General features: G+C 42.2%; 1 protein-coding gene across 1 annotated transcript; it reads left to right on the plus strand.

The window, feature by feature from the left end:
* The first annotated feature begins 862 nt into the window (after nucleotides 1–862).
* On the plus strand, nucleotides 863–23,804 carry GPI (glucose-6-phosphate isomerase). The gene is made up of 18 exons (XM_039698158.1): nucleotides 863–1,111; nucleotides 5,366–5,456; nucleotides 5,845–5,913; nucleotides 8,859–8,978; nucleotides 11,412–11,495; nucleotides 11,581–11,727; nucleotides 13,451–13,522; nucleotides 14,527–14,571; nucleotides 15,342–15,395; nucleotides 16,382–16,442; nucleotides 17,915–17,958; nucleotides 18,187–18,339; nucleotides 18,660–18,789; nucleotides 19,140–19,216; nucleotides 20,545–20,673; nucleotides 21,067–21,142; nucleotides 21,223–21,289; nucleotides 22,743–23,804. The coding sequence occupies exons 1-18, from the start codon at nucleotides 993–995 to the stop codon at nucleotides 22,864–22,866; spliced, it is 1,662 nt and encodes a 553-aa protein (XP_039554092.1). The 5' UTR covers nucleotides 863–992; the 3' UTR covers nucleotides 22,867–23,804.
* Nucleotides 23,805–24,777: the final 973 nt, after the last annotated feature.

A 24,777-nucleotide genomic window follows, 5' to 3' on the forward strand; every position in this document is an offset into this window, starting at 1 on the left:
CAAGATGGTGGTTCTGCAGCTTAAGATTTGGGCTGTGATTTTAGTGCTCTGAGTCAAGTTCATGCTCTGTGACTCTGATTTGGGCCCAGATCCATAAAGGGGCTTAGGTACTTAAAACATTATTTCACTGGGATTTGCTCCCCTAAGCTGCATAATGCAATCTCTGGAATTTGACAAACTCCTTTATACACCCATGTTTAAACAACATCCTGCTTTATGCCCAGAACAGCTTTTGCCCCCAAGGATGGCACAGCTGCTGCTCTGCCTGCCCTGGCCTGCCCAGAGCTCAGCCAGGTGGGATGGACGGGGATGAGGGCAAGAGGGACCGGGCAGGGGTCTGGCATGCAGGGACACGGACAGGGGTCTGGCACCAGGGGACACGGACAGGGGTCTGGGATGTGGGGACACGGGCAGGGGTCTGGCACCAGGGGACACGGGCAGGGGTCTGGGATGTGGGGACACGGGCAGGGGTCTGAGATGCGGGGACACGGGCAGGGGTCTGGGATGCAGGGCAGCACCCTGCACGCTGGTGCTGAGGCCGCCTCCGAGCGCTGCCGCAGGACCGGCCCGGGGTAAAACCAGCCCGACAAGGGACGGTGTTTCACCGGGCACCCGCACGAGCAGCGGCCCCGCACAGCCGCGGGCGGACACCGGCTCCGGGCAGCGCTGCGCCGTGGCGGGCACACCGCGATTCCCTCACGCGGGAGGTACAACCGGGAGCGCTGCGCGTTCCCCGGGCCCCCGGCCATAGCTCCGGCCTCGGCCTCGGCCTCGGCCCCGGCCCCGGCTCCGGCTCCGGCTCCAGTCCCCGCCGCCGCCGCCGCCGCCGCCGACTAGGGAATCCCGCGGCGCAGGGAGGGGCCGGGCCGGGCCGGGCCGGCCGGGGCGGGGCGGCCGCAGGAGGCCGCGTCGCCGCTATAAAAGCGGAAGCGGCGGCGAGAGCTCTGCTGCCTTGCCCCGTTCATCCCGCCTCGCCTGCTCATCCCGCGGACATGGCGCTGTCTGGCGACCCCCATTTCAAGAAGCTGGCGGAGTGGCACAAGGCCAACTCCTCCAAGCTCGTCCTGCGGCAGCTCTTCGAGGCCGACAAGGATCGCTTCCAGAAGTTCAGGTGAGGCCGGGCGGCCCCACGGCCGAGCGGGGCGGCGGGCCCTGGGGCGTACGAGGCCCGGGGAGCCGCGGCAGCGGGGCCGCGGCGCCGCGGGCGGGGGCAGCTCCTCGCAGCCCCCAGGGGCGGCCGCGCCGCCTGCCCTTGACTCATCCTTGCAGCAGGGTACGTGCCGGGCAGCACAGCGCCCGCTGCGCTCGCACAGCCGCACTGTGCGGCGGCACTCGCCGCCTCTCGCACGCCGTGCTTAGTCACGATAAGCTCCGCGATAAAATCGCGAGGGGCCGTGCTTCCCCCGAGCCCCCTGGGACCCTGCCCGGAGCCGGGCAGCGGGGGTGTGAGGGGGTCTAGCCCTCGCTGCAGGGAGTGCCTTGCAGCGCAGGGAGGAGGAAGTAACAAGTGGAGGCATCGTGACAACGTTCAGCGCCTTCATCTTGTGAAGTGGGACACGTATTTGCTGTTTGCTGGAGACCGTGCTGAGAAGGCACGCGGGTGGTTACGTTGTTGTGCTATAGCAGCAGTCGGAAAAATCTAATAATTTGAGATGCATCCCAGATTTGAGTTTTAAAGTGAGCCTGAGTAATGGAGATAAACTGACTTCCATTCTAGTGCTGTGATAAGACTTGTTGCTGCATCAAGCTTTTCATTGCTGTCGTGCGTAAAGGGTTTTTTTTCCCCTTTTGAGCTCATTAGAAAATGCTTACATTGTAATTAAAGATTGTATATGAAGTCCCGCATATCATATATATATATATATATACATGAGATAAAAATCCATTTGAATCGATGGAAAAATTATGCTAAATTTTTTGAGTGCTGAGCCCTTTTAACAGGGCTTTTTATGTTTTTAAGAAATTGATCAGTAATATCTTATTAAATCTGATAGATCCTCACTAATGGACTTAGTTCCCATTGCAAGTTTTCCTTATCTCCAGTATTTTTTGGTGAAATGGTCTTTACTGAGGTTATTTATTTCAAATAGCTCCTCTAATTCATGTCCTTTTGTGCTGCCCCATAAGTAAGCAGTTGAAGTGTCTTCAGTTAGCTTCATCTATCTTAATCCTTTATTTTATTATTTCAGTCCTGTGTCCTGCAAAGCCATCTCATTGTAGTCCAGGAGAACTTCCTCATAGCAAAGTACAATTGCAGAGCTGATAGCTTTGCTGGTACTCTTACCAGTGCTGGCTGCTCTGAGCCAGATCACCAGAGGATTATAGTTAATATCTGTTGCAAACTATGGTCTGGAGGTTTGGCCATGTGGTCCTGAGTATTTTGAACTTCCCTCACATGAAATTAAGATTTATGAACATCTTAAGTTCTGTTAGATGCTGTAAAATTGACTTCCTTCCTTTAGAAGGAAAAGAGAAATACTGCCCAGGTGAAAGTGCTTCCTGATACTGGTTCTGAAGGAATTTCAGACTGGTGAATAGTTTTTAATCTGAGTATTTTATATCTGGGCACAAGTGTCTATTTAATATTATTGGAAGAACCTTATACTCACTGACTGCATCCTCTCAAATACGTATACAAAAGATCCTTTCTTCCTTTTTGACCTATTTTTTTCCTAGTTCAGAATTTGTAGGTGCTGTTTTCCTGGTAAGGAGTGTAGCCACACCTGTAAGAGATCTTTGCCTTTTTTGCCACCTAAGGTGGTAAGGTAAGGCCTAATAGGAAAGGAGTTCTTATCAACATGTTTCAATGTTCCAGTGAACAATGTTCACTGGAAACTGCTGGTTTTGAAAGGGTTAGAAGAGATGTTATGCAGCCATCATAATACTCAGCAGGTAAGAGATGTCTGTGTGCTGAGAAAGGTACCCCTGGTGCAGATACCAAGTGTAGAATGACACTCCTGCTGCTTGGCTTGTCTGTTGTCAAGGATAAGAGTAATTGTAAAGGAAGTGTAAATGAAAAATGAGGTGGGAGATGAAATCATTGAGGTGCTGCAGGTTAAGGGCTGCATCGCTTCCAGGTGGCTGTGGCCTACGTGACAAGGCTCTTGTCCCCTCTGAGCAGCACTGCCACCAGCTTCTGCATTGCAGAGTGGGTACTTGGGCAGAGCACAGCTCAGCTGCAGGGCTTGGGGCTTCTGTTCTCACAAAGGCTGCACGGATCCCTTGCCATAAGGGCTTAACACAGGATTACATTGTACACTGTGTGTTCCACCTTGTGCGTGGGAAGTTAAATCTGATAGCCATTACTTGATTTGGTTTTGCCTGGAAAGTCTTGGGTAGCACATTTCTGAGTTTCTTCAAATGAGCAGTGGCTTGAATCCAGGCATAATTTCATGAGATATTGCCTTCTAGGTGTAGTGAGACTGATTTTCATTCATATATATATAAGTAATGAATTGTAGGTGGAAGACATTTTGAGTAAACATGAAATCCTTTTCTTATGGAGTAGAACACTGGGAGAGGCTATCAGCTGCAGTTTAATGTAGAAAGAGAATTTCAAGAGTTCTGCTTCTCTAAACTGAAGAAGTGTGAGTATGCTGAGGGTCTTGCTGTATCATTAGTGAAATGTGTTCAGGTCTGAGATATCTAGAAATAAATTGCATCAACTATCGAAGACTTGTTCTTTTTTTTTTTCTTCTGTGCTGTATCTGAGTAACAGTTGTGGTAGGTGAGCCAAACCAGTCCTTCCACTAGCTAGCCCTATTCCAGGGATCCTGGTGCTGGGTGGTCAGGATTGCTGCTGGCAGCCTGCTGAGAAGGGTGGTTAACAGCACTGATACTGCTTTTCCTTACTTGTCTGTGTTCTCACTTATTAAAGAAACATGGTTCTAAGACTGTGCTTGAAGACATCTTCCTTTCCTTATTCACACTTTTACTTTAGGACTATAAGAAGGATGTTACTGTTAATGAACAGTTAATGAAGCTAACAGTAAGTGAAACCACTGAAATGTTAAGGCCTTGCTGGTTATTACTGTTATTGTGAGTTCAGCTCCATTCTTCCTTTGAGTCTTGCCTGCTCTGTCACGTTATGTATGAATAGCAATTATCCTGTGGTGTGTCCCTGTAAAGTCTCTGGCATGTGTGGTGGCTAAAATAACAGAGCATGTTTCTCTGCTCAGGTATTGAGAAAGAAGCAGCAGGGGAAACAATAAACAGGGCAGAAACACTGAGAATTTAGATGGCTGCAATTTCCTGTTGGGGGTATGTGTGGAGCAACAGGGAGAGTAAGATGTGCTTTTATCAAAGGCTGACTTACAGAATTCACCTTTCAGTTACAGTAATTCTGTAGAATCAGTTGGAAATTATTGCAAGAAGAAATTGGTAACACAGTATTGTAAAGGTCTAGAGGAACTACAGAACCTATCACATAGACAGAAGGATAGTAAATGCAAATGAGCTCACTTGGTTTCTGCTGGGCTGCATTGCTGTGTTTCTTCTCAGATGTGAACCTACAAGTGCCTGTATTTTGACTGTCAGGCTGTAGCTTGCAGATCATTTGTTAAATAATTTGGAGACCTCAAGGATAGTAAATGCAGATGAGCTCACTTGGGTTCTGCTGGGCTGCCATTGCTGTTTCCTCTCAGATGTGAACCTACAAGTGCCTGTATTTTGACTGTCAGTTAGGCTGTAGCTTGCAGATCATTTGTTAAATAATTTGGAGACCTCCACCGAATCAATGAGGACTATGAGACTACACCATGCACAAATGGGGCTTAATTCTGCATAGTAGTTGACAGTATTTATTCATGATGCTGTATAGATTTTTAATTAGGCTTGTTCAAGTCTGTGTGAAAGAATGACAGGACCTGTAGGAAGACAGTTTAATTTTCCAGCAGCAGAAGAATGTGAAAAGCTCTTTACTGATAATACATTAGGAAAAAGCTGATTATTGCTAGAGAATGATGGTGGAAACAATATGTGATTGTCCAACTGTGCATCAAATATACTTAATAGTGTTTGGCTTTTCACAAGTAGAAAGTGGACATGGTAATTCAGATTGTGAAAAACATGGTTTTCAAAAAAAACCAGCAGTCATTTTATGAAACTTTTTGGGCAAATTGGTCACTTTTCTTTACTAAGTTAATCTAATTAGGATTCCGGTAATTCAGATTGCTGTTTTTTTGAAAACCATGTTTTTCACAGTCGTTTTATGAAACTTTTTGGGCAAATTGGTCGCTCTTCTTTACTAAGTTAATCTAATTAGGATTCCCATTATTTTTGTAATCTATAGCAGAGTTACCATTGTCTTCTTTAAAACAGTCACCCCTCAGGAATGTATAATTAAACAACCTGTTGGTTTTGACAGCTTGACCCTGAATACTGACCATGGGGATATCTTACTGGATTACTCCAAGAACCTTGTTACAGAAGAAGTGATGAAAATGCTGATTGAACTGGTAACTATTTAAAATCTTGCATTAATAAACAAAATAACTTTTACCTGCAACTCACTATTCTAGCACTGTTTATAAACACTAGCTAACATATAAGATAAAAGGCATCTGTTTACTAGTCTTGGCAGGATTCAAATTCTTGCATTGTCATCTAGCCCTGAGTTACAAAGCTGTTTTTCAATGCGTGTCTGCATTGAAAAAGGAAAATAATATTCTCCTTGAAAAAGGAAAACAATTTTTTTTTACCTAGAATCTAGTGGGTCTTTCAATCTGTCATAATTTTTGTTTCCCTGTCTTGTGTTAAATGTTCATACTCTTTAATGTAGCTGGACCTTTGTAATTCATGTGGACTTCCACTATTTTAAGAGGAATCTATATTTACCTTTCTCAGGCAAAGTCAAGGGGTGTGGAAAGTGCCAGAGAGCGCATGTTTAGTGGAGAGAAGATCAACTTCACTGAGGTAAGGCTATTTCTGTCCATGGTTCTTTCCACTTTAGTTGTGCCCATTATGGATGTTTGTGTCTGTGTAAGCCAAGTCTGAAAAAACTTACTTTAAATCTTTGAAATCCAGAGTGGTTGTAATGTTTGCTGCACTACTTCAAGAGAAAATTTTACGGCTCTTACTAAAAATACCTCCTTCCTTCAGGACATCTTATTTTAGAGATTTTGGTGGTTTTTTTTCCCCTCTTCCCTGTTTTGTGGAGAGGAAGATGAGTTAGACCTTGCAAAGGACATGGAGCAGAGTATTGCATTCCAGGTATCCCTTACCTGCTTTTGCCTAGTGTTAGTGTTCATAAAGCTTAGTAAACTGCCTAAAGGGTGTGAAGGGAGGATTGTCTAAGACCTTCTCTCTTGGGCTCTGATGCTGCTTGTCTTTCAGTACAGTTAACAGGTGAGACTATAAACAGTCTTGGGAAATTAGCCATGTATTTCAGTAAGAGGATGAGTAGCTTCCTCCTTCTGTAAATCTGAAGGTTCTAGTTATGGTTAAATCTTTACTAAAACATATAGAAAGCCAACTGTACTTTTTCTGATATTAAAAATAGGATGAAAACTGGGAACTCCACAGTGCAGTGGGTTTAATTAGTCTGCATTAAAAATGCTACTTAGTATGCTTAGTATGGCTACTTAGTATGTTTGAGGCAAATCCAGAGAAACCAGTAGTTCCTTTGACTTGGCTATTGACTGGTTTAGCTATTGCACAAGCTGTTTGCTTAAACTAACTCAGCAGTTGGACATTGTATTGTTTGTGAATGATTCATGTTTGTGAAAAGGCACAGGCAGAAACAAATACAGTTTCACTGGAGAAGTGGTTCCTGTTCCTTCTGTACTAATGCCTTCAATTCGCAGATGTAGTACTGAAAAAAGAAAGCAGGGAAAGAGGGTGAGGAGTCTTAAATCTGTCTGGAGGGTTGCTTTGTCTCATACTGCCTTTCACTAGCTGCTTGCAACACAAATTATTACAGGGTTAGCCTATCTCTAACTATATTATGGAGTTGTGTGTACACAACTTAAGTTGTGTATTGAGAGCAGGTGTAGCAGAAGGGTGCAGTTTGAACAGAAAGCACCTAAACACAGTATCAACTCTGTGTTTGGTTTCTGCTGCTAGCTCCCTCATCTCTAACTATATTATGGAGTTGTGTATACACAACTTGAGTTGTGTATTGAGAGCAGGTGTAGCAGTTGAAGTGTCAGAAGGGTGCAGTTTGAACAGAAAGCACCTAAACACAGTATCAACTCTGTGTTTGGTTTCTGCTGCTACCTGTTTTCCTACTGCCTTGATACCACTTCATGTATTATGTAAGTCTACAAACACCTCTTTTCTTCTCAGGCTGTTTCTCAGTTACTTCCTTTCAGTTCGGAAGTTGACTTAGATGGGGTTTGCCTAATTTTTGTTTGTATAGAGTATCAGATCAGGTTGGTTTGGCTCTGGAATAGGAGCACATGGACAATGTGAAACTGCCAGATGTTAAGCAGGATGCTGTCAAACAGCATGAATAAACCTAAAGCACTAAGACATGAGGGAGCTTCTTGATGGCAAGAACTGACTCGTCCACTACTCTTGATCTGCTTTAGAACATTCTTTGGATATTCGTCTGAAGTATTTTAGACTTGTCTGTATTTGGTGCTGCAGGCATTGGCTGCATGATGTATGCTTATGTGGAAGTTCTTTACAGTGCATCCATGTGTGTCACTGCCAGGTGTTTGTCGCAGACAAGTTAAAACTTGGAGCTTGACATGGTGCAAAGAGCATTACAAGGTAACTCATCTGACCACTCACATGGGGACAGTCTTTATAGCCTGCATGGTGTTCAGAGAATACTTCTGCTTAACCACAGAGATCAGGTGATCAGGTCAAGTATGCCTCCTCCTGATTAGTCAGAGCATCCTTCAAGGCTGATAGTGAGCAGTACTTACCAAATACCATTCCCTGGCTGAGTGCTGCAAAAGAAATTCTCTGTTCACCCCAAATTTGAGTGGGTATACTTTAATTAGCAAGTGAAAGAGGTTTTTTGTATTCCAAGTCAGTAACCACAAACTCAATGATTTTTGAATTAGCATTTGGTATTTAAATTATAACTTGGCAGTTCATATTGTCTGTGTTGTCTTTGTCTCACAGTGCCTCTCATTGTGGAACAATGAGGTACAGCAGACTAATTTTTTAATTTGTTCATTAGTAATGACTAATTCCTTCATTCTGAATTAAAACTGTTAAGCTCTTAAACAGCTGAACCACAGGGCAGATTTTGTGCTTTGACTTATGTGCAGCTGTAGAGAAGTAACATAAATCGTGCGTGCTAAGAGATTTTTTCTTCCAGCACAACTACTACAAATATATGGTATGCAAGTGTTCAGGCAGCATTTAATTGTAGACAGTGGATAGAGGGATGTGGCTATTGTATCCTTTGTTGTCAAATCTTTAGATTATTTCTTTTCCTGTATTAAATGGAGTACTCAGGATAATTGAGAAGATGCCTGAGAAAATAACTTCAGCTGCTTGTTGTAATTGATTTTTTTGGTGTTGTCATCAATAAGAAACAAATTCATTCTTGTATACCTAAAGCATGCCAAAATAAAGATCTCTGGGTCAGGAGTATTGCTGGATTCTGAACCTCAAGCTCTAAATGCTTTTAAAGGGATTTTGAGCCTTTTTTCCCAGGTAGACTATTGCTTTGCATATCGTGCTGTTGTAAGCTCCCTCCACTGAGCTGGTGAAGTGAGAGGGAGATTGAGGTAGCCACTGCTGCTTGTATGCATACACACTGAAAATACTGCTCTACTAATTCCAGTTAATCTAAAGGATTTTTAAATCCGGACGACTGTACTGCCTTGTGGATGAGGCATCTGAGGCTCTGGGGTGTAACTTGGAAAGAGCCTCATTTGATTTTTGTCCCCTTGTTTCAGAACCGAGCTGTGCTTCACATTGCTCTGAGAAATCGCTCCAATGTGCCAATCCTTGTGGATGGGAAGGATGTTGTTCCAGAAGTAAACAAAGTGTTGGACAAAATGAAACACTTCTGTCAGGTATAGTGCCACCACAGCTTATTTTTTATGTATTTGTTTTATACCCACCAGGTTCTTACATGTGGATTGTGAACCATTGATTGTAGACTGGTTCATGTAAATTGTGTCCTTCTTTGAGGTTTACAGTATTTCTGTAAAAAATACAGAATACGCTCAAGCGTGGAGTTGGAGCTGGTTTTATTGATTCACTTTTCTCTCCCTGATTCCAATTGGGTTTTTCTTTAATGGGCTTCCTAGATTTTATTCCTTCAGCAGTAATCTTGTGTGTACTTTGGATGTCTTGTAAATCATTAAGTACCATTCAAATATTACTTTATTTCTTGCTAATTTTTCAACTAATTGGCTGCACTAGTTAGAAACTGCCTCTTAACATTTGTGTAAAATCAGGAGGGAGGTAGAAGTTCCCAGCTCAATTGCAATTTGATTATGCTCTACTTAAATAGTTTCTTAAGGGTCTTTGGGTTTTAGATCAAATTACTTTGATTCTGTTCTGTTTGCAGAATACCCACCTGGGTAGTTTTAATGCATTTTAAACAAGGCTGTGAGGACCTGGACTTGCTTGGTTGCTGTTGTGAGTCTTAGCCAGGTGGTAATGCCCTGTTCCACTGCCAGCTCATACTTCTAACCTGTGCAGAATGAGCTTGCATTCTGTTCTTAATGATAAATGCTAAAACCACAATAACTTACACCAGTTGGTGTGGATCTGGTACTTTATTCATATGCTGTGAGACTTGAATGGCCATGGAAATTCTGTGGTGTCTGACACTGTAGAATTTCTAGCTGATTAAGATTTTGGTAGTACAAAACAAGAGTTTTCACTGGTACTATCCTCCTCTTGCTCTATGGTTTCAGTTATCAGAACCTGTGAACATCACTTTCATGCAGATGTATCTTCTGTGCAAAATAAAAATCATGTTAAGCAATTTCTTTAAAAATATTAACAAAGATGGTGGTTTCAGTTTACTTAGCAGATGGGATTTTAAGACTGTGGCAATATCTATGGGGTGCAGGAATGCTGGCACTAAAAGTGGATTTTCCGTTTGGAAAAATTGAAAGTTTAAACATTTGTAGCAAAGGAGAGCAAGTATCAGCATAACTAAGTGCTGCATAGAAAAATTGCTTTAGAATTGGGGAATGTACTTGGAAGTATTCATGATACCAGAAAGATTGCTTTTGTGATTGGAACAGATAGAATGCATAGGTGGTAGATGATGGACAAAATTCAATGTAGAGTTTTAGTTAATGATTGGAATTTGGTTTTGGGACATTCAGTTCCAAAACAGTGATGCTTAAAGAACAGGAATAGAGCAGGAACTTAGACCATGTGCTGTTAAGGTGCAGCCCAGAAATAAATCCTAATGCAAAGCATATTTGCAAGAGAAGCTTTGAGGATGTTCCATTTGCCACTAAATCTCTTATGTCTGTGGCTTTATTCATACTGTCTTCCAGTTTAGTTAGTGAAGCTCTTTCTAATTAAAGACACTTAAAGAACAGCTTCAGGTGTGAATCTTTGTTGCACATAGTTTAATGCCCAGATTTTATCATTTTTGGATAGATGTCTCTTGCCCTAGCAAATGCTGTAAATGCTACAGCAGTTCACACAGTAGGGGGAGAGTTTTAACTTCATTAAGTGTTCCCTGTTGCAGTGTGTTTTTATTTCTGTCTTAGACATAACACAATGTCTAGCTAGGAAGGTAGCCCTAAATGTAGGCCTTAAAGTCTAGAGGCTTGAAAGCTGTCTTTGGCAACATTTTACAACAATACCTGAAATCCAAGCCTGTTTCCTGGTCTTGGGTTAGCATCAGTAGCTTTAGTGTGAGTGTAAAATAGTAATTGTGTCTTTTGTTATGTTTTGCTGGTGTTTTTTTGCCACAGAGGGTCCGTAGTGGTGAATGGAAAGGCTACACTGGAAAGGCAATCACTGATGTGGTCAATATGAAGCTTTGAGGATGTTTCATTTGCCACTAAATCTCTTATCTCTGTGGCTTTATTCATACTGTCTTCCAGTTTAGTTAGTGAAGCTCTTTCTAATTAAAGACACTTAAAGAACAGCTTCAGGTTTGAATCTTTGTTGCACATAGTTTAATGCCCAGATTTTATCATTTTTGGATAGATGTCTCTTGCCCTAGCAAATGCTGTAAATGCTACAGCAGTTCACACAGTAGGGGGAGAGTTTTAACTTCATTAAGTGTTCCCTGTTGCAGTGTGTTTTTATTTCTGTCTTAGACATAACACAATGTCTAGCTAGGAAGGTAGCCCTAAATGTAGGCCTTAAAGTCTAGAGGCTTGAAAGCTGTCTTTGGCAACATTTTACAACAATACCTGAAATCCAAGCCTGTTTCCTGGTCTTGGGTTAGCATCAGTAGCTTTAGTGTGAGTGTAAAATAGTAATTGTGTCTTTTGTTATGTTTTGCTGGTGTTTTTTTGCCACAGAGGGTCCGTAGTGGTGAATGGAAAGGCTACACTGGAAAGGCAATCACTGATGTGGTCAATATTGGCATCGGTGGCTCTGACTTGGTAAGCCCCTGACTTCTATACACCCTGCCCATCTTTGTGTACATGCTTACAGTGAGGATAAAGTCTAATTGTGCCTTCTCTCCAGGGCCCTCTGATGGTAACTGAAGCCCTGAAACCGTATTCCAAGGGAGGCCCTCGTGTCTGGTTTGTGTCCAACATTGATGGCACTCATATAGCCAAAACCCTGGCTGAACTCAAACCAGACACTACTCTCTTCATCATTGCATCAAAGGTATGTCTGACAGAGGCACTGCCTTGGCTTGCTCTGCTGATAAAGAGTTTGCAGTCAGAAGGGAGGGCTGTCCACAAGAATAGCTAGATCAGGGACTTACAGTGTGGATTATTTCTAAACAGGCCTGTTGTGATTCTTTCTAAACTTGCAGCGCAAGGTTGTGTTGCTGCTGAAATACTTGGGGATCTGTAAGTCAAATGCTGAGAATTACTTAACATAAATAAGATGCATGAACAATTTCATGTTGTCTGGGGTTTATTTCTCAGTCAATGTAAGTTTTAGCTTTATTCACAGAAGTTTATTTTACTACATTTCTCTGTAGGTGGAATGTAGGATCCAATGTAATTATTTCTTTAAAATTCTGGGTATTGTTTCATTCCTAAAGGACTTTTGATCCTTTATTTTAAAGTACAGTGTACTTGTTAAATGTTCTGGTTTTTTGTATTAATGAATTGCATGTACTTTAAGAATCTCCATTTTACAGGGTAGTCACAATACCTTCACCTAAATAACTTAAGTGTTGAGTTGCTTGAGCTCTATAAATGCTAAGCTGCTTTACTTAAAGAGGTAAAGATAGCCTGGTGGTCCTTCATGAGATGACACCTATTTCTGACTGCAGACTGAGTAGCTGCCTTTAAGTCTTGCCTTGCTAAGCACTTACTCTGTAAGCAATAATTGCCAGCAGCCCTCTCCCTCTGAGGAATGCCTCTGTCTGAGCAGAGCAAAGAGGTGGAGACAAACTTCATCGTTACGTAACTTGGGTTGCCTTGGTTTGTAAAGCACAGTAGAACTTTTCAGCTGTGGAGACAATCTGCAGCAAGTGAACATGTGCAGTGCTGGCTGTCTCTGCACAGTGCTCATTATCTTATCTTGGTGCTGCTGCAGCTGAGCAACAGCTTATGGAGTAATAAGGAAACTGCACAAAGTAATACTAATGGTCACTTGGAATAATTGAGTCCAGGGATCACGGTTCAAAGGCTTAGAAAACTGCCAGATTGAAAAAGTAACACTTGAGTTTGTTTGCCAGACTGTAGTTAGCTAATTGGATGTATTTGGAAGAGGATGAATGGCATTTTTTTCTTTCCATAACAGGCTTATGTTTCATAATGAAGGATTTCTGGAGATGGATGAGAGTAGGATGAATCTAGTGTTCACCCTTAAAGCTAAATTTTGATGGCTGAGTAAATCAGAATGGTTGTAGATACTTGCAAAACTGCATGACTGAACTTCTGTGCACACTTCATAAAGCAGGAAAATGTTTTCCTCTAATCAGCAAAAGAAAAATTATAACAAGAGTCTTGGCAGAAAAGAGTGCTCTTCCATGAAAAAGTAGGAATTGAAGAACAATAGAACAGTCCAGCTAGGTTATCCTGTTTAGATGTTCAATTGTTTTTAGTTGAACAGTAAAACTAATTTTTTAGTAAAAGACTAAAGTAGACAACTTTAGTCTCAAGGGTTTTTTGCAAAAAAGTTTGGGGAATGGGAAGGCAGGAGGAGATGGGGAATAATATTTACTAGTTTAAAACTAGATGGGTAAATCTAGCAATAGTAGTGTTTACTGGATTCATAAGCTTGCTTCTTTCTGTAATCTGGCAGCAGCTGAGTTATGAACACGTAGAATCACTCTGCTCTGGTTATCTGAACATGTGATGCTTTAGTAACCTGAAGTTGTTTCCATGTTAAGAACACTGTTTTACTTATTTGCTTGTTTTCCCCTGTGCAGACCTTCACCACGCAGGAAACCATCACTAATGCAGAAACAGCCAAAGAGTGGTTCCTGCGTGCTGCTAACGATGTAAGTCTGAGATGTGTAGCTTGAGTAACAGAATGCAGCAGTTTTTGTTGTGCAGTTTCTTCCTGGTCATTCTGTGTGCTTTGGAGCAGAGCCAGTAACAGCCCAAACAAAAGCTTAGCAAATGATGTACTTAGATCATTTCAGTGCTTTGGTAATGACAGACTATTTTGTCCAATCAAAGTGATAATCCACTAGTATTTCATTATAAATGGTTTTCATGCATTGTTCCTCCAAATCTTGCCTGTTAAGTAATAGAGTGTAGTGTTTGCTTAGAGCTAACCAATAATTTGGTAGAACCACTAGTAATGAAAAAAGACTAGTGCATGTGGCACTACCTTTAAATTATTGCCAAGTCTTTAAAAACTAGAAATGGAGCTATGGTTGGACCAATACACTGACATTTCTATGGCAGATGGCTGTGCTATGAATAGAAACCTTGTATTTGGCTCATTCTTCTCCTATTTCAAACTCTTAAAGGAAAAAAGCAGATACTGCCGGTTCAGGTAATTAAGATGGTCTGTGATCTGTTCCTGTTAGGGTAGCTGTACTTAGTTTGAAAGCTGGGCTTTGAAATTCCTCCTTAGACTACTGTTCAGACAACTCATCTTTATCAGAACACCTTCTGAAAGACTGAAATCTGACTCTGGAGCTTGGCATTTTTCAGTAATTCTTGGTTTTTTGCCCCTGGCTGGAAGGGTGGTGGGTGTACATTGAGCTCCATCTGCTCCAGGGCTGTGGTGGTGGTGGCCAGGCTGGTAACACTGAGGGAGAGGATGTGCCTCTCTAGAGGGATTGCTGCTGGAGGGGTTGATGGGAATATCAGCAGAATGTTCTCTTGGGATGTGCTGCCAAATCCCACACTGAATGTGAATAACATGACTTCAAATTAATAACGCTGTTGACGATCATCAGTTGTTTTGTTTAAATGGTAGCAGATCAGCTTTATAACCAGAAATTAAAATAGTCAACATTCTAGATCTAACTATGTGTTTATTTTTGTTAAGCCTTCAGCTGTGGCCAAGCATTTTGTTGCCTTGTCTACCAATGCTGTAAGTATAGTCAATCTAGTTAATTTTTCCTGTGTACCTTTAAGGCAACCTTACCTTACCTAGCAAGGAAGCCTATCCTTTAAGATGCTTGAATACCAAATTTTAGCATTCCTCTTGAATGGAAGCCTTTCTTTCCTATTCAAAGTAACTGAAACACTTCTAGAGTATTGAGCTATACTAAGACTGGACTTTGATTGTAGATGTGTGCTTCTTCTGCTAGAGTTTTAAATTTGAAATCAAGAGCTTCTCTTGTGCTTGAAATTACTTATTAATGAGTTTTACCTCTAATTTAAGTTGTGTGTGAATGCAGTTATATAAGCAGGTGTTATTCTGAACTCCAGGTAAGAGCTGAAATAGTGCAGGCACTTTGAAAAATGCTTATGGTGAGCACACTGTGATATAGTGCTTCATGCAAAAGTATGAAGTAGAGAGATTGGCAGTAATTAAAAGAACACTGCAGTCATTGACAGGGTGTCAGGGACTGATATGGTTCTGGTAAATGTAAACTGAGTGTCAGTCCAGCTTTAACTATATTGCCACTTAGTTTCATCAGAAAATGAATGTATATCATTGAGTTTTAATAGTGAGTAGTGATAGTTATTTCTGGAAATGAAAATGTAATTTTTGTGATGGATGCTATGCATTTTTAAAAATAGATGTAGTTGTAGGATCATTTATTTTATAGATATCAAACTTGTATTTGCTTGCTTGGTGTAAAGCTTTTTATGACTGTTGGTTTTACTGATGGTGTTTTTTCATCTTTATTTTAGCCTAAAGTTAAAGACTTCGGAATTGACCCAGAGAACATGTTTGAGTTTTGGGATGTAAGTAAATGTCTGATATTATGTGGTAGATGTTAACTGTTAGCTTTTTCTGAAGCAAGTAAGAGGATTCCAGCTAGATGTCTTGAAACTGCAAAAGCAGTTTCTAAAGCAGCAACTCCTAAATTATAGGAGTTGTACTCAGTGCACTGGCATACCTGAAAACCCCTAACAAAAGGCAAATTGAGAGCTTTTGCCCCTTCTGTTAAAGTCTTCCACTCAAAGGTCTGAAGAGCAGTCTTCCATGTTCTTGGCTGTCTAATCTCCTGTTGAGTAACAGGAGATAGTCTTGGCTTATTGCTCTATGCAAGTGGTTATTATAAGCTGTGACATTTGCCTGTTGGTGTCTATGGTATATAACCTAGGCCTGCTAAAGGTCAGACATCAGAAATGGGAGCCTGATCGAAGATTTTGTAGCAGATGCATATTTTAAGTATACTGCCCTTAGTCTTGGTCCTTATACTTAATTAGAAACAGGTTGGTATGTCTCATTGACTAATTGCCTGACAAATGAGCTGCTGTTCAGAAGTTATTTGGAATGTTACCTTTCCCAAGTGTCAGAATTTTGCTGAAGCAGGCTTTCCCTGTATAGGAGTTGATATTATGAAAGCAGTTATATAAGCTACAAATTCAGGATTTGGAAGTGAACTGGAATCAAGCTATTTACTTAACAGATGTTATAAAAATTGGACAAGTAGGGTAACTTTAGACTCTTAAAAAAGGCATTCATCAGGGTGCCCTATATATATAGTGAGCTGTCACCAGAAAGAGTATTGATTTTGCTGGGAACAGTCTAAACACACACTGCTGTTTTCTTAGGGTGCACTGTAAAGTGCAGGTTCCCCTGACTATGCCAAATATATATAGTGAGCTGTCACCACAAAGAGTATTGATTTTGCTGGGAACAGTCTAAACACACACTGCTGTTTTCTAATAGTTTGAATGTAAAAGCCTTGCACTTCTCTGTCTCAGCCATCTCTTGTTTGCAGTGGGTTGGTGGTCGCTACTCCCTGTGGTCTGCCATTGGTCTCTCCATTGCCCTGCATATTGGTAGGTATTCCTGGGATGTCACCATGCCAAGAATTGCTCTGTTTCCTTCAGGAATGTAACTATGGAGTGCATTAACAATAGTGGATTGTGAAATCAGATTTGGGGCAAATACTATTTACCTGCCTATTCTGAGTGGTTGGATGTGGGTGCTAAAAATTATCTGGAATGTAATGGAAATGTTGGTATTTTAGTACTACAAATACAGCTTTGGAAGTTACCCCATACTTGGGGACAAGTAGTCAAATTTAATTGCTTTAGTCACATAGCCAAAAGTGCCTGATTTATGTAAAGCTCTGTCAGTGTTGAAAATCAGACCTTACATCTGACACTGCTAAACTTGAAGTAGGGTATTTAGTATCTGTAAGTACACACACTAAAGTCCTGTCTCTGGTTCTGCATATGAGCTCTGTTTAGCATTGCTAACTATGTCCTTCTGCTGTTAATTCCTTTTGTTTTCAGTACTTTGTCTAGGCTAGAGGGCCTGATGAATGCATTTGTTCCCTCATCGCTGCTTTCAGATGTTTAAAGTCTGAAACTGTAATGTCATTTATTTTTCTAGGCAAAAGTTGGAATTCCCTTAGACTGGGGTTAGAAGAATAACATTTGGTTTGGTGTTTTTTTAATTATATGAATAGGAGTTTTCATGTGTAGAAAAATCTATTACAAGAACAAAATAAACAAGTCAGGCACTTACTGTTTCATCAGAAATAAACTGTTCATTGCTGCTGTCAGACAGATTTGGTGCTGACTGCTGACATGCCAGCCTATCTCTGCTTCTTCCTCTTAGACCCCTCAACTCCCACAGCTGGCCTCTGACCATAGGTAGAGCTGCTGCTTTGAGTCCAAACACTTCACCTTCCAATTGCTGTGTATGAATCAGGATTTCTGTCTTTCTTGAAAGACTAGCCTTAGTGAAACTGTTCATTTGGGAAAGGGAATGGAGGTTTAAATACCCTAACTACAAAGCAAGGGAAGCTCAGGTGAATTGTTAGTGAGAACAGGGAAGGAAGGGATAGCCTTTTTCTTTGAGAATATCTTATTAGAGCTGTTTCATCTCACACCGTTGCAGAAATCCCTGCTGTGCTGGCCTTGCCCTGTTTTTTTGGCAGATGCGTCTCCCAGTGGCTGTTGTTAAGTATTCAGACTTGCTAAAATGTGGCCTTAAAGTAGGCTTTGTATTAAGGGCCTCTGTTTTCTTTCTAGTTGATCATTCTGCCTGAATGAGGATTTTAGACAAAGGCTTTTGAATTATGTTTCATGAAGTTGGACTTGCTCTGAAGTCTGGGCTTTAAGAATAAGTGAATGTCTGGCTTATGGGATGCAATATCAGGTGAAGTGAAGCTTTAAACTTGGTTAGTGGTTGGGAGCATTGCAGCATACAAGGAACTGAAACTGTTTCACAGCTGTCTCTATAGGAAAAATCAAGTTTGAGTTATAATAGTAAATACAAACTGACTTCTTTCCATTATTAGGTTTTGACAACTTTGAGAGTCTGCTTGCAGGAGCCCACTGGATGGTGAGTGTGGGGTGCCCATTTCAGACTTGTTCCTCTTTATAAGTTGTTAGTAAGAAAACAGAAGGCACGTTGATTTCTAAAGTTCAGCTCCCCACATCCTCCTCAATGATGATAAAATGAGTTTGTGGGAAGCTCACACTGGATCAACATACCAATGAAAACAATGTAGGAGTTGGGAGGGATGGCAGTTGCTTTGTCAGAAGTGTAACTTTCCTTTGTGTGGTGCAGGATAATCACTTCCACACTGCCCCCCTGGAGAAGAACGTGCCAGTTCTGCTGGCCATGCTGGGCGTGTGGTACATCAACTGCTACGGCTGTGAGACCCATGCCCTGCTGCCCTATGACCAGTACATGCACCGCTTCGCCGCCTACTTCCAGCAGGTAGGGCTTGGCACAGCCCAGCTTCCAGCCAAGTGCAGATAAGATTCTGCCCTGGTTCAGCATCCCCAATGCATGTGTGAGATAAAACTGCAGTCACTTGCTGCATGTCATCAATTGCCACCAGAGCCTGGTGCCAAGATCGATATCAGCTTATTTCCTCACTTAAAGACCTTTTCCTTGCATAACTGTTATATTGATGTCCATAAATTAATCAGCTGTATCCCTCATGCTTAGAAAATTTCTATAAACAAGCACTGTTTATTGTTGTTGAAGTATGTATGGAAACTGATACTGAGTGATCCTGCCCTTTCCTTCTTTAGGGTGATATGGAGTCTAATGGCAAATACATTACCAAGAAAGGCTCTCGTGTGGACTACAGCACTGGCCCTATTGTGTGGGGAGAGCCTGGCACCAATGGGCAGCATGCTTTCTACCAGCTCATTCACCAAGGTAAGCCAGCTGTTAAATACCTTGTTCTGGAGTTAGTCTGAATGGCTGCAGGAGTCTGAGTTTGCACTTGTTCGGAGGTTGGGCTCCTATCTAACACAGCATCACACTGCTATGGGGTTTTTAATTAATGGCTTGTGAAGGCTACAAGATGCAGGTTTTAACTACAATGCGGAGGTCAAAAAAGGCTGAAACTCCTGAGCTGTATTGTTACTTCCCCTTGCTGCAAATAATATGCTCTTCTATAAAGCTTGTAAAAATGACTGAGTCTGCCAGCAATGAAAATGGGGTGAGAAGTGAAGGTTTTCTAAGACTTACCTGATGCAGAGTTAGTTACCTGGCTTTTTTTACAGGAACTCGCATGATTCCCTGTGACTTCCTGATCCCAGTGCAGACCCAGCACCCCATCAGAAATGGCTTGCATCACAAGGTAAGTTCTTTGTCAGGGTGCCAGATTTCTTATGGGTCAAGGCACTGAAGCTTACTTGGTATTGCAGTATGTGGTATTTCTAACTGTCCCTTTGAAATTATACACAAAAGCTCTGTCAATATTCACAACAGATTTTAAAATACCTAGATTATAATTGCAAGTTATATGTAATATGTAGTGCAGTGGTATGTTTTATTCTTGAAGCAATTGCAGTGACAGCTCTTGAGGCAGCTCAGTGCTGTCAGTTTCCTGTGGGTCTACTGAAGCTGGAAAGAGTTGAGCAATTAAGTGTTTAAAATTCCTTGAAGAATTTGAAGGAATATAGTTATTGGAGAGTAGGAAGAAGCAAATTCTCAGACCTGATGTGGCACCATCTCTGAGAAAGCTTTCAAGAATTAAATTCTAGAACAACATTTGGTGAATGTAATGGTATGGCTGTGGTGATGGCCTTCTACAAAATGTTTATAACCTGTCCAGTTTTTAGTTTATCATCTGACTAAGGATTATCAATTAACTAAGATTTTTCTTAACTTCCAAGGGTAGGAACACGTTCAGGTTAACTATTTACTACATACTTCACAAAAAGTATCTTTAGTCTCTGAATTTCACTCTTGTCATGATTTCAGATTACAAGTGCTATTTGCATTGTGTAATAGTAATCTTTTGTCAAGTAAGACCAAATACAAGTGAAAACTTTAAGTATGGCTTCACAAAAGAAGAGGAGAAAAGGCTTCATTTGACTGTGAAAAATTTATTGTGTCTTCAGATAGGACAAAAACACAAAAAAATTTGCAGGGTAATGTTAGATAGGGAGCAATAAATTAGAACCTTGCCCTGCATTGGTAGGGATTGGTGTATGGTAAGCTGTGGGGATTTTCCTGCATATAGGTGAGTCAATACATCTTGGATGGGTTACCTTTGACTAATCCTTGCACCTGGCTCTCTGTGAGATGGTGTAGAATGATATAAAATTATAGATTATTCTAGGTGAAAGGCTGTGTGAAGTCCTGGCTCCTCTGGTGCCTTTGAGACACTTGCTGCCAGTTTCAGCAGGAGCAGGATTCTGCAGAGCTGTCCTGGTTATCTTTGGATACATGTACTTTAGTACATGTAGTAATAGTAACGAAGTCCCCTGGCTCTCTGAGCTAAGAAGCAATAGCTAAAACTGATACATATTTTACTGGCACAGCATTAAAACTGATACCTATTTTACTGACACAGTGCTAAACTGACTTGTAAGTCATACTAGGTCTTGGTATGAGCTCAAGCACCAGGTACCAGTATTCCAGCTATGCAGATGGTAACTTGTGTTTGCTTCTCCCTGCTAGATCCTTTTGGCCAACTTCCTGGCTCAGACTGAGGCCTTGATGAAAGGGAAGACGGCTGACGAGGCTCGCAAGGAGCTGCAGGCGGCCGGGCTGAGCGGGGACGCTCTGGAGAAGCTCCTTCCCCACAAGGTGCCTGGGGGTGGCAGGGCAGCCGGGATGGGGTGGCACCCATGGCACCTTGGCAGGGCACTTGGTTGTGGGCAGCACTTTGGCTCTGAAGCCTTGGAGGTGTTCCTGGAATCATGGGCTATCTCAGCACTGCCCTGGGCTAGTGACTTTTTGGTTACTTCTTGTAGCCCACAGTGGCCAGCAATGGTGCTTGGAGACACGTTTTTCCATTGTGTCTGTAAAAAAAACGGGAATGATAGAATTTTATGGCTGAAGGCCTTTAAAGCTTTCAGGACTTTATATTTGCTGCTAATAGGAGTAGTCCAGTGTGGACTCTAAAGAAGACAAAATCTGCAAGTTTCTGATACATTGTCACCTACTATGTTGTAACAAGTATATCTCTTGTTTTGAAAGGTCTTCGAGGGAAATCGACCAACCAATTCCATCATGTTTACAAAACTCAACCCCTTCACTCTGGGAGCCATCATTGGTAAGTAAATACATTTCTCATCTCTGAATTCTAATGAAGACTGTGATCAAGTTTATTGATAAATCTCTTTCTGCTTATAGCCATGTATGAGCACAAGATATTTGTTCAAGGAGTTGTCTGGGACATTAACAGCTATGACCAGTGGGGGTAAGTTTCCTTGGTTTCTTGTATACTTCTTGACAGATTCTTGAATCTGTCATGAGTTAGAGAAAAGACAATCAAAAGGGTTTTATACTTGGAGCACATGATTATGGGATAGTTATAAACGAGAACAGATTTTCTGGGCATAGGTTACCATGCTATAATGCATAATGACTTGTAGAATAGCAATTTTGGCTAAGGACCTCTGAATTTAGATATTATAATAGATATAAATACTATGAATGTAAAAAAGATGCAGTAGTGAGGAAAACAGTCAAGCAGGCTGAACACATGCTCTGAGAATTAGGAAGGAAAATGTTTTGCCTATAGTGTGGAAAAAAGAATTTTTACCTCTAGATTAGTAGGCAGTTTGAGTGACATCTGATGAGCAAAAGATGGATTACCTCTTCATTTTCCTGTGCTGGAGAGACCATTCCTGGCAGAGGTCTGTATGCAGCAGCCCTTGGTTTCATGCAGGCTGCATCTGTGACTGAGGGCTGTGCTGGAGCTCCATGTGTGCAACAGCAGCTTGGAGGAGTCTGTCACTGAGTCACTTAAAAATTAGTCAGGAGCTAATCAGGTTCTTTCATCTGTAGTAATATGAACTGTGAGCATACTGTGTGGCTTAGGTAGAGGGATTGGGAAATAAGATTTTTCAGGTGCAGCCTGCCTATGCTGTGAGGAGTTGTTCTGAAGAGTACACTTGCTCTACAGGTGTGACTATCAGTTTACATTAAACTGTCTCAGTCTTTGTATGCATTCTTTGGTGCTGTGCTGCCACAGCATATTCTATAACCAAATACTGTAGCAGAACCAGAAAATGGTGGCCTGTGTCTAATACAAGCTGATGTCTGCTATAAACTCTGAGATCAGGATGTGGTTGGAGTACGTACAGCTTTTACTGCCACACATGAAATTCCAGAATGGTGTCCAAAACTGGAATGTAGGGATGCTGTAGAACCAGCCTCATTTCTTGCAGCCGTTGGAATATCCTAGGTTCTTAGACAGTGGGACTGTAACTGCTGGATAGGTGCTGGGGATGCTTCTAGGCTGTAGCTCAGCGGATCATGGTTTGGGTGACAAATCAGAGTTCTGAGCACTGTCCTGTTCAATGGTGAGCAGGAGCCAGCTGGGTGCATTCTGCACTGGGGCAGGCTGCATAACACAAATGAATACTGAGGTGAAAAGACTCTGCTTGACTTTGAAAACAAAATGTTCCCTTAGACATCCTGTAATTTGAGCTGTCTGCTCAGCTAAGGAACAATGAGAACTCCAGTTTTTCATGAATGGCACTGAGTTGAATACCTCAGCAGTAATTTTTGAGGAGTAAAACTGCATGTTCACTGGGAAGTTACTTTTTACTGGCTTGTATTTTTAATATCAATTGCTTATAGTAAATAATGTAAGTTTTTAGCACTAACATTGCTTTTTCTTTCTTCTCCTGCTTTTATAAATGCAGAGTTGAGCTTGGAAAACAACTTGCCAAGAAAATTGAGCCTGAACTGGAGTCAGATGCTCCGGTGACATCTCATGATAGCTCAACAAATGGGCTCATCAATTTCATCAAAAAACACAGAGCTTGAAATGAAATACTTAGAGGACATCGACAATCTCACCACCAAGTACCCAAATCTGTTGTAGATGTGCTTTTTTTTTTAGCCACTTCTAACAAAAATAGCACTTTACAGATGTAGCTCTCTTCACTTGTTGCAGTTAATCTTGTTGCGTCAAGTGTTACAAATGAAACTAGTTTTGTGAAACCCTGAGATTGTATAGTTGCTTTCTATTTCTGTGGCTGTTAATCTGTAAAGTGCAGCTGGTATATTCCTCAATTCTTATCCCTCAACTTCCTTAAAGATGGTCACCTACTGATACTAGAAAATAAATGGTATGGTGGATGAGTAAAACTTCTTCACTCTATTTTTGAAGTGCAGCCCTGGTAACATTTGCCTCACTCACTGTGTAAGGTCCTCTGAAGCCAAGTAAGCTGATTTCTGTCTTTTTGGACTGGTTCTACTGTAAGCTGGAAACTAGAATGTGTTTAAAGAATCAGACCTACAGCTGTAGGTTGTTCGGTTACATTTCATCCCTTTTGAGCAAGATACAGACTATTTTTTCCCCCCCCAGTGCTACTGTGAAAATGCAAGTTTACTGATGTTTGGTAAAAGATTTCCTGCTTTGTCTGTAAACTATGTGGACAGCTATCCAAAACGGAAGAAAGTTCCTGAAGTGACAGTGATGTCTTAACTTTTCCAAACAGTTTTCCAGAGTTTGTGAAGTAAAAGCTTGGGATCACTTGGAGAAGAGATGTTTTTGATCCTCCAGGGGCAATTTTTCACTGTTTAATCAGCATCACTGTCTGACAACAACAATGAAAGAAATAGAGAAACCTGTTGTCAATAAGTTGTTTATCCTCTTTTGTTCTCTACTACTGTTAACCTCCTTGCTAGCAAACTGGCATGCTCTGGCTATTGTTCTGTAACACCTTTAATAAAGGTAAGACACAAGCATTGAAAGGAAACTTTGGTTTAATGCCCCCAATGGTGACTGCCCTGTGTGAGCTGGGACCCTTTAGTGCCCATTTTGCCGAGTGGCTTCAGCGGCCGGGTGGGTGCTGCGGCTGAGCCGTCCTGCTGTGGCACCTCCGTGCTGCTTCACCCTCTGCCTGCGGGCTCAGGGTCCGACCCAGGGAGCAATATTGCCACGCGAAGCATGGTCACGAAAAGAGAACCTGCTAGAGGGGAGCACCCTGTCCTCCCGCCGAGCTCGGGTCTCTCCTCTCCCACTGGTTCCTGCATGGCCGGGTGTCGGAACCCAGGACATCTCCCTGGATGCCCTGGTGGCCGGGTGTCGGAGCCCAGGACATCTCTCTGGATGCCCTGGATGTCTCACAGCCCTGGCAGGGGCTCAGAGACCCTGGCAGGAAGCCAAAGACACCTGGAAATTCGATCTTAGGTTGGCAATTGCTCCATGAATTTATATAAAGAATTACAGGCCACGAAAGTTGAGGCGCCATGGCCGCGCGCGGGGCGCCCCCTGCCGGCGCGGCGCTCAGCGCTCAGCCCGCCCTTGGGCCGCCATGAGGGCGCGGCGTGAGGGCCCCGCGGGGCCGCGGGCAAGCAGCATGAAAGCCGTAAAGAGGCTTTAAAAACAGCTAGTTTTCCCTGCACTGCTTGAGGAGGCCACAAGTAATGCGCAAGGGAGGGTTTGTGGCTGCGTTTTGAAGACGAGATGTATAAAACCCACAATGGTTCAGGAATCTGCTGTCAGTGACAGGAATTTTTCTGTGGCCTCTGGGCCTTTGCCTTTCCCTTACAGGACTCTGCACTGTGTTCTGACCTGTGCCCTGACACGTCCCTGACACGCAGCCTTTGTGGCTTGGTTTCCTGAGCTCCACTGAACTGGTTTAAACCTTTCCATTTAATATCAAGCCACCACATTCCTGATAGAATAAAAGTGATTTCTGCATAAATTGTGCTCTGGTAATGAGAAAC

Source organism: Passer montanus, unplaced genomic scaffold (genome assembly GCF_014805655.1).
Source record: "Passer montanus isolate IOZ18808 unplaced genomic scaffold, ASM1480565v1 scaffold121, whole genome shotgun sequence".
In the NCBI taxonomy this organism is placed as follows: Eukaryota; Metazoa; Chordata; class Aves; order Passeriformes; family Passeridae; genus Passer; species Passer montanus.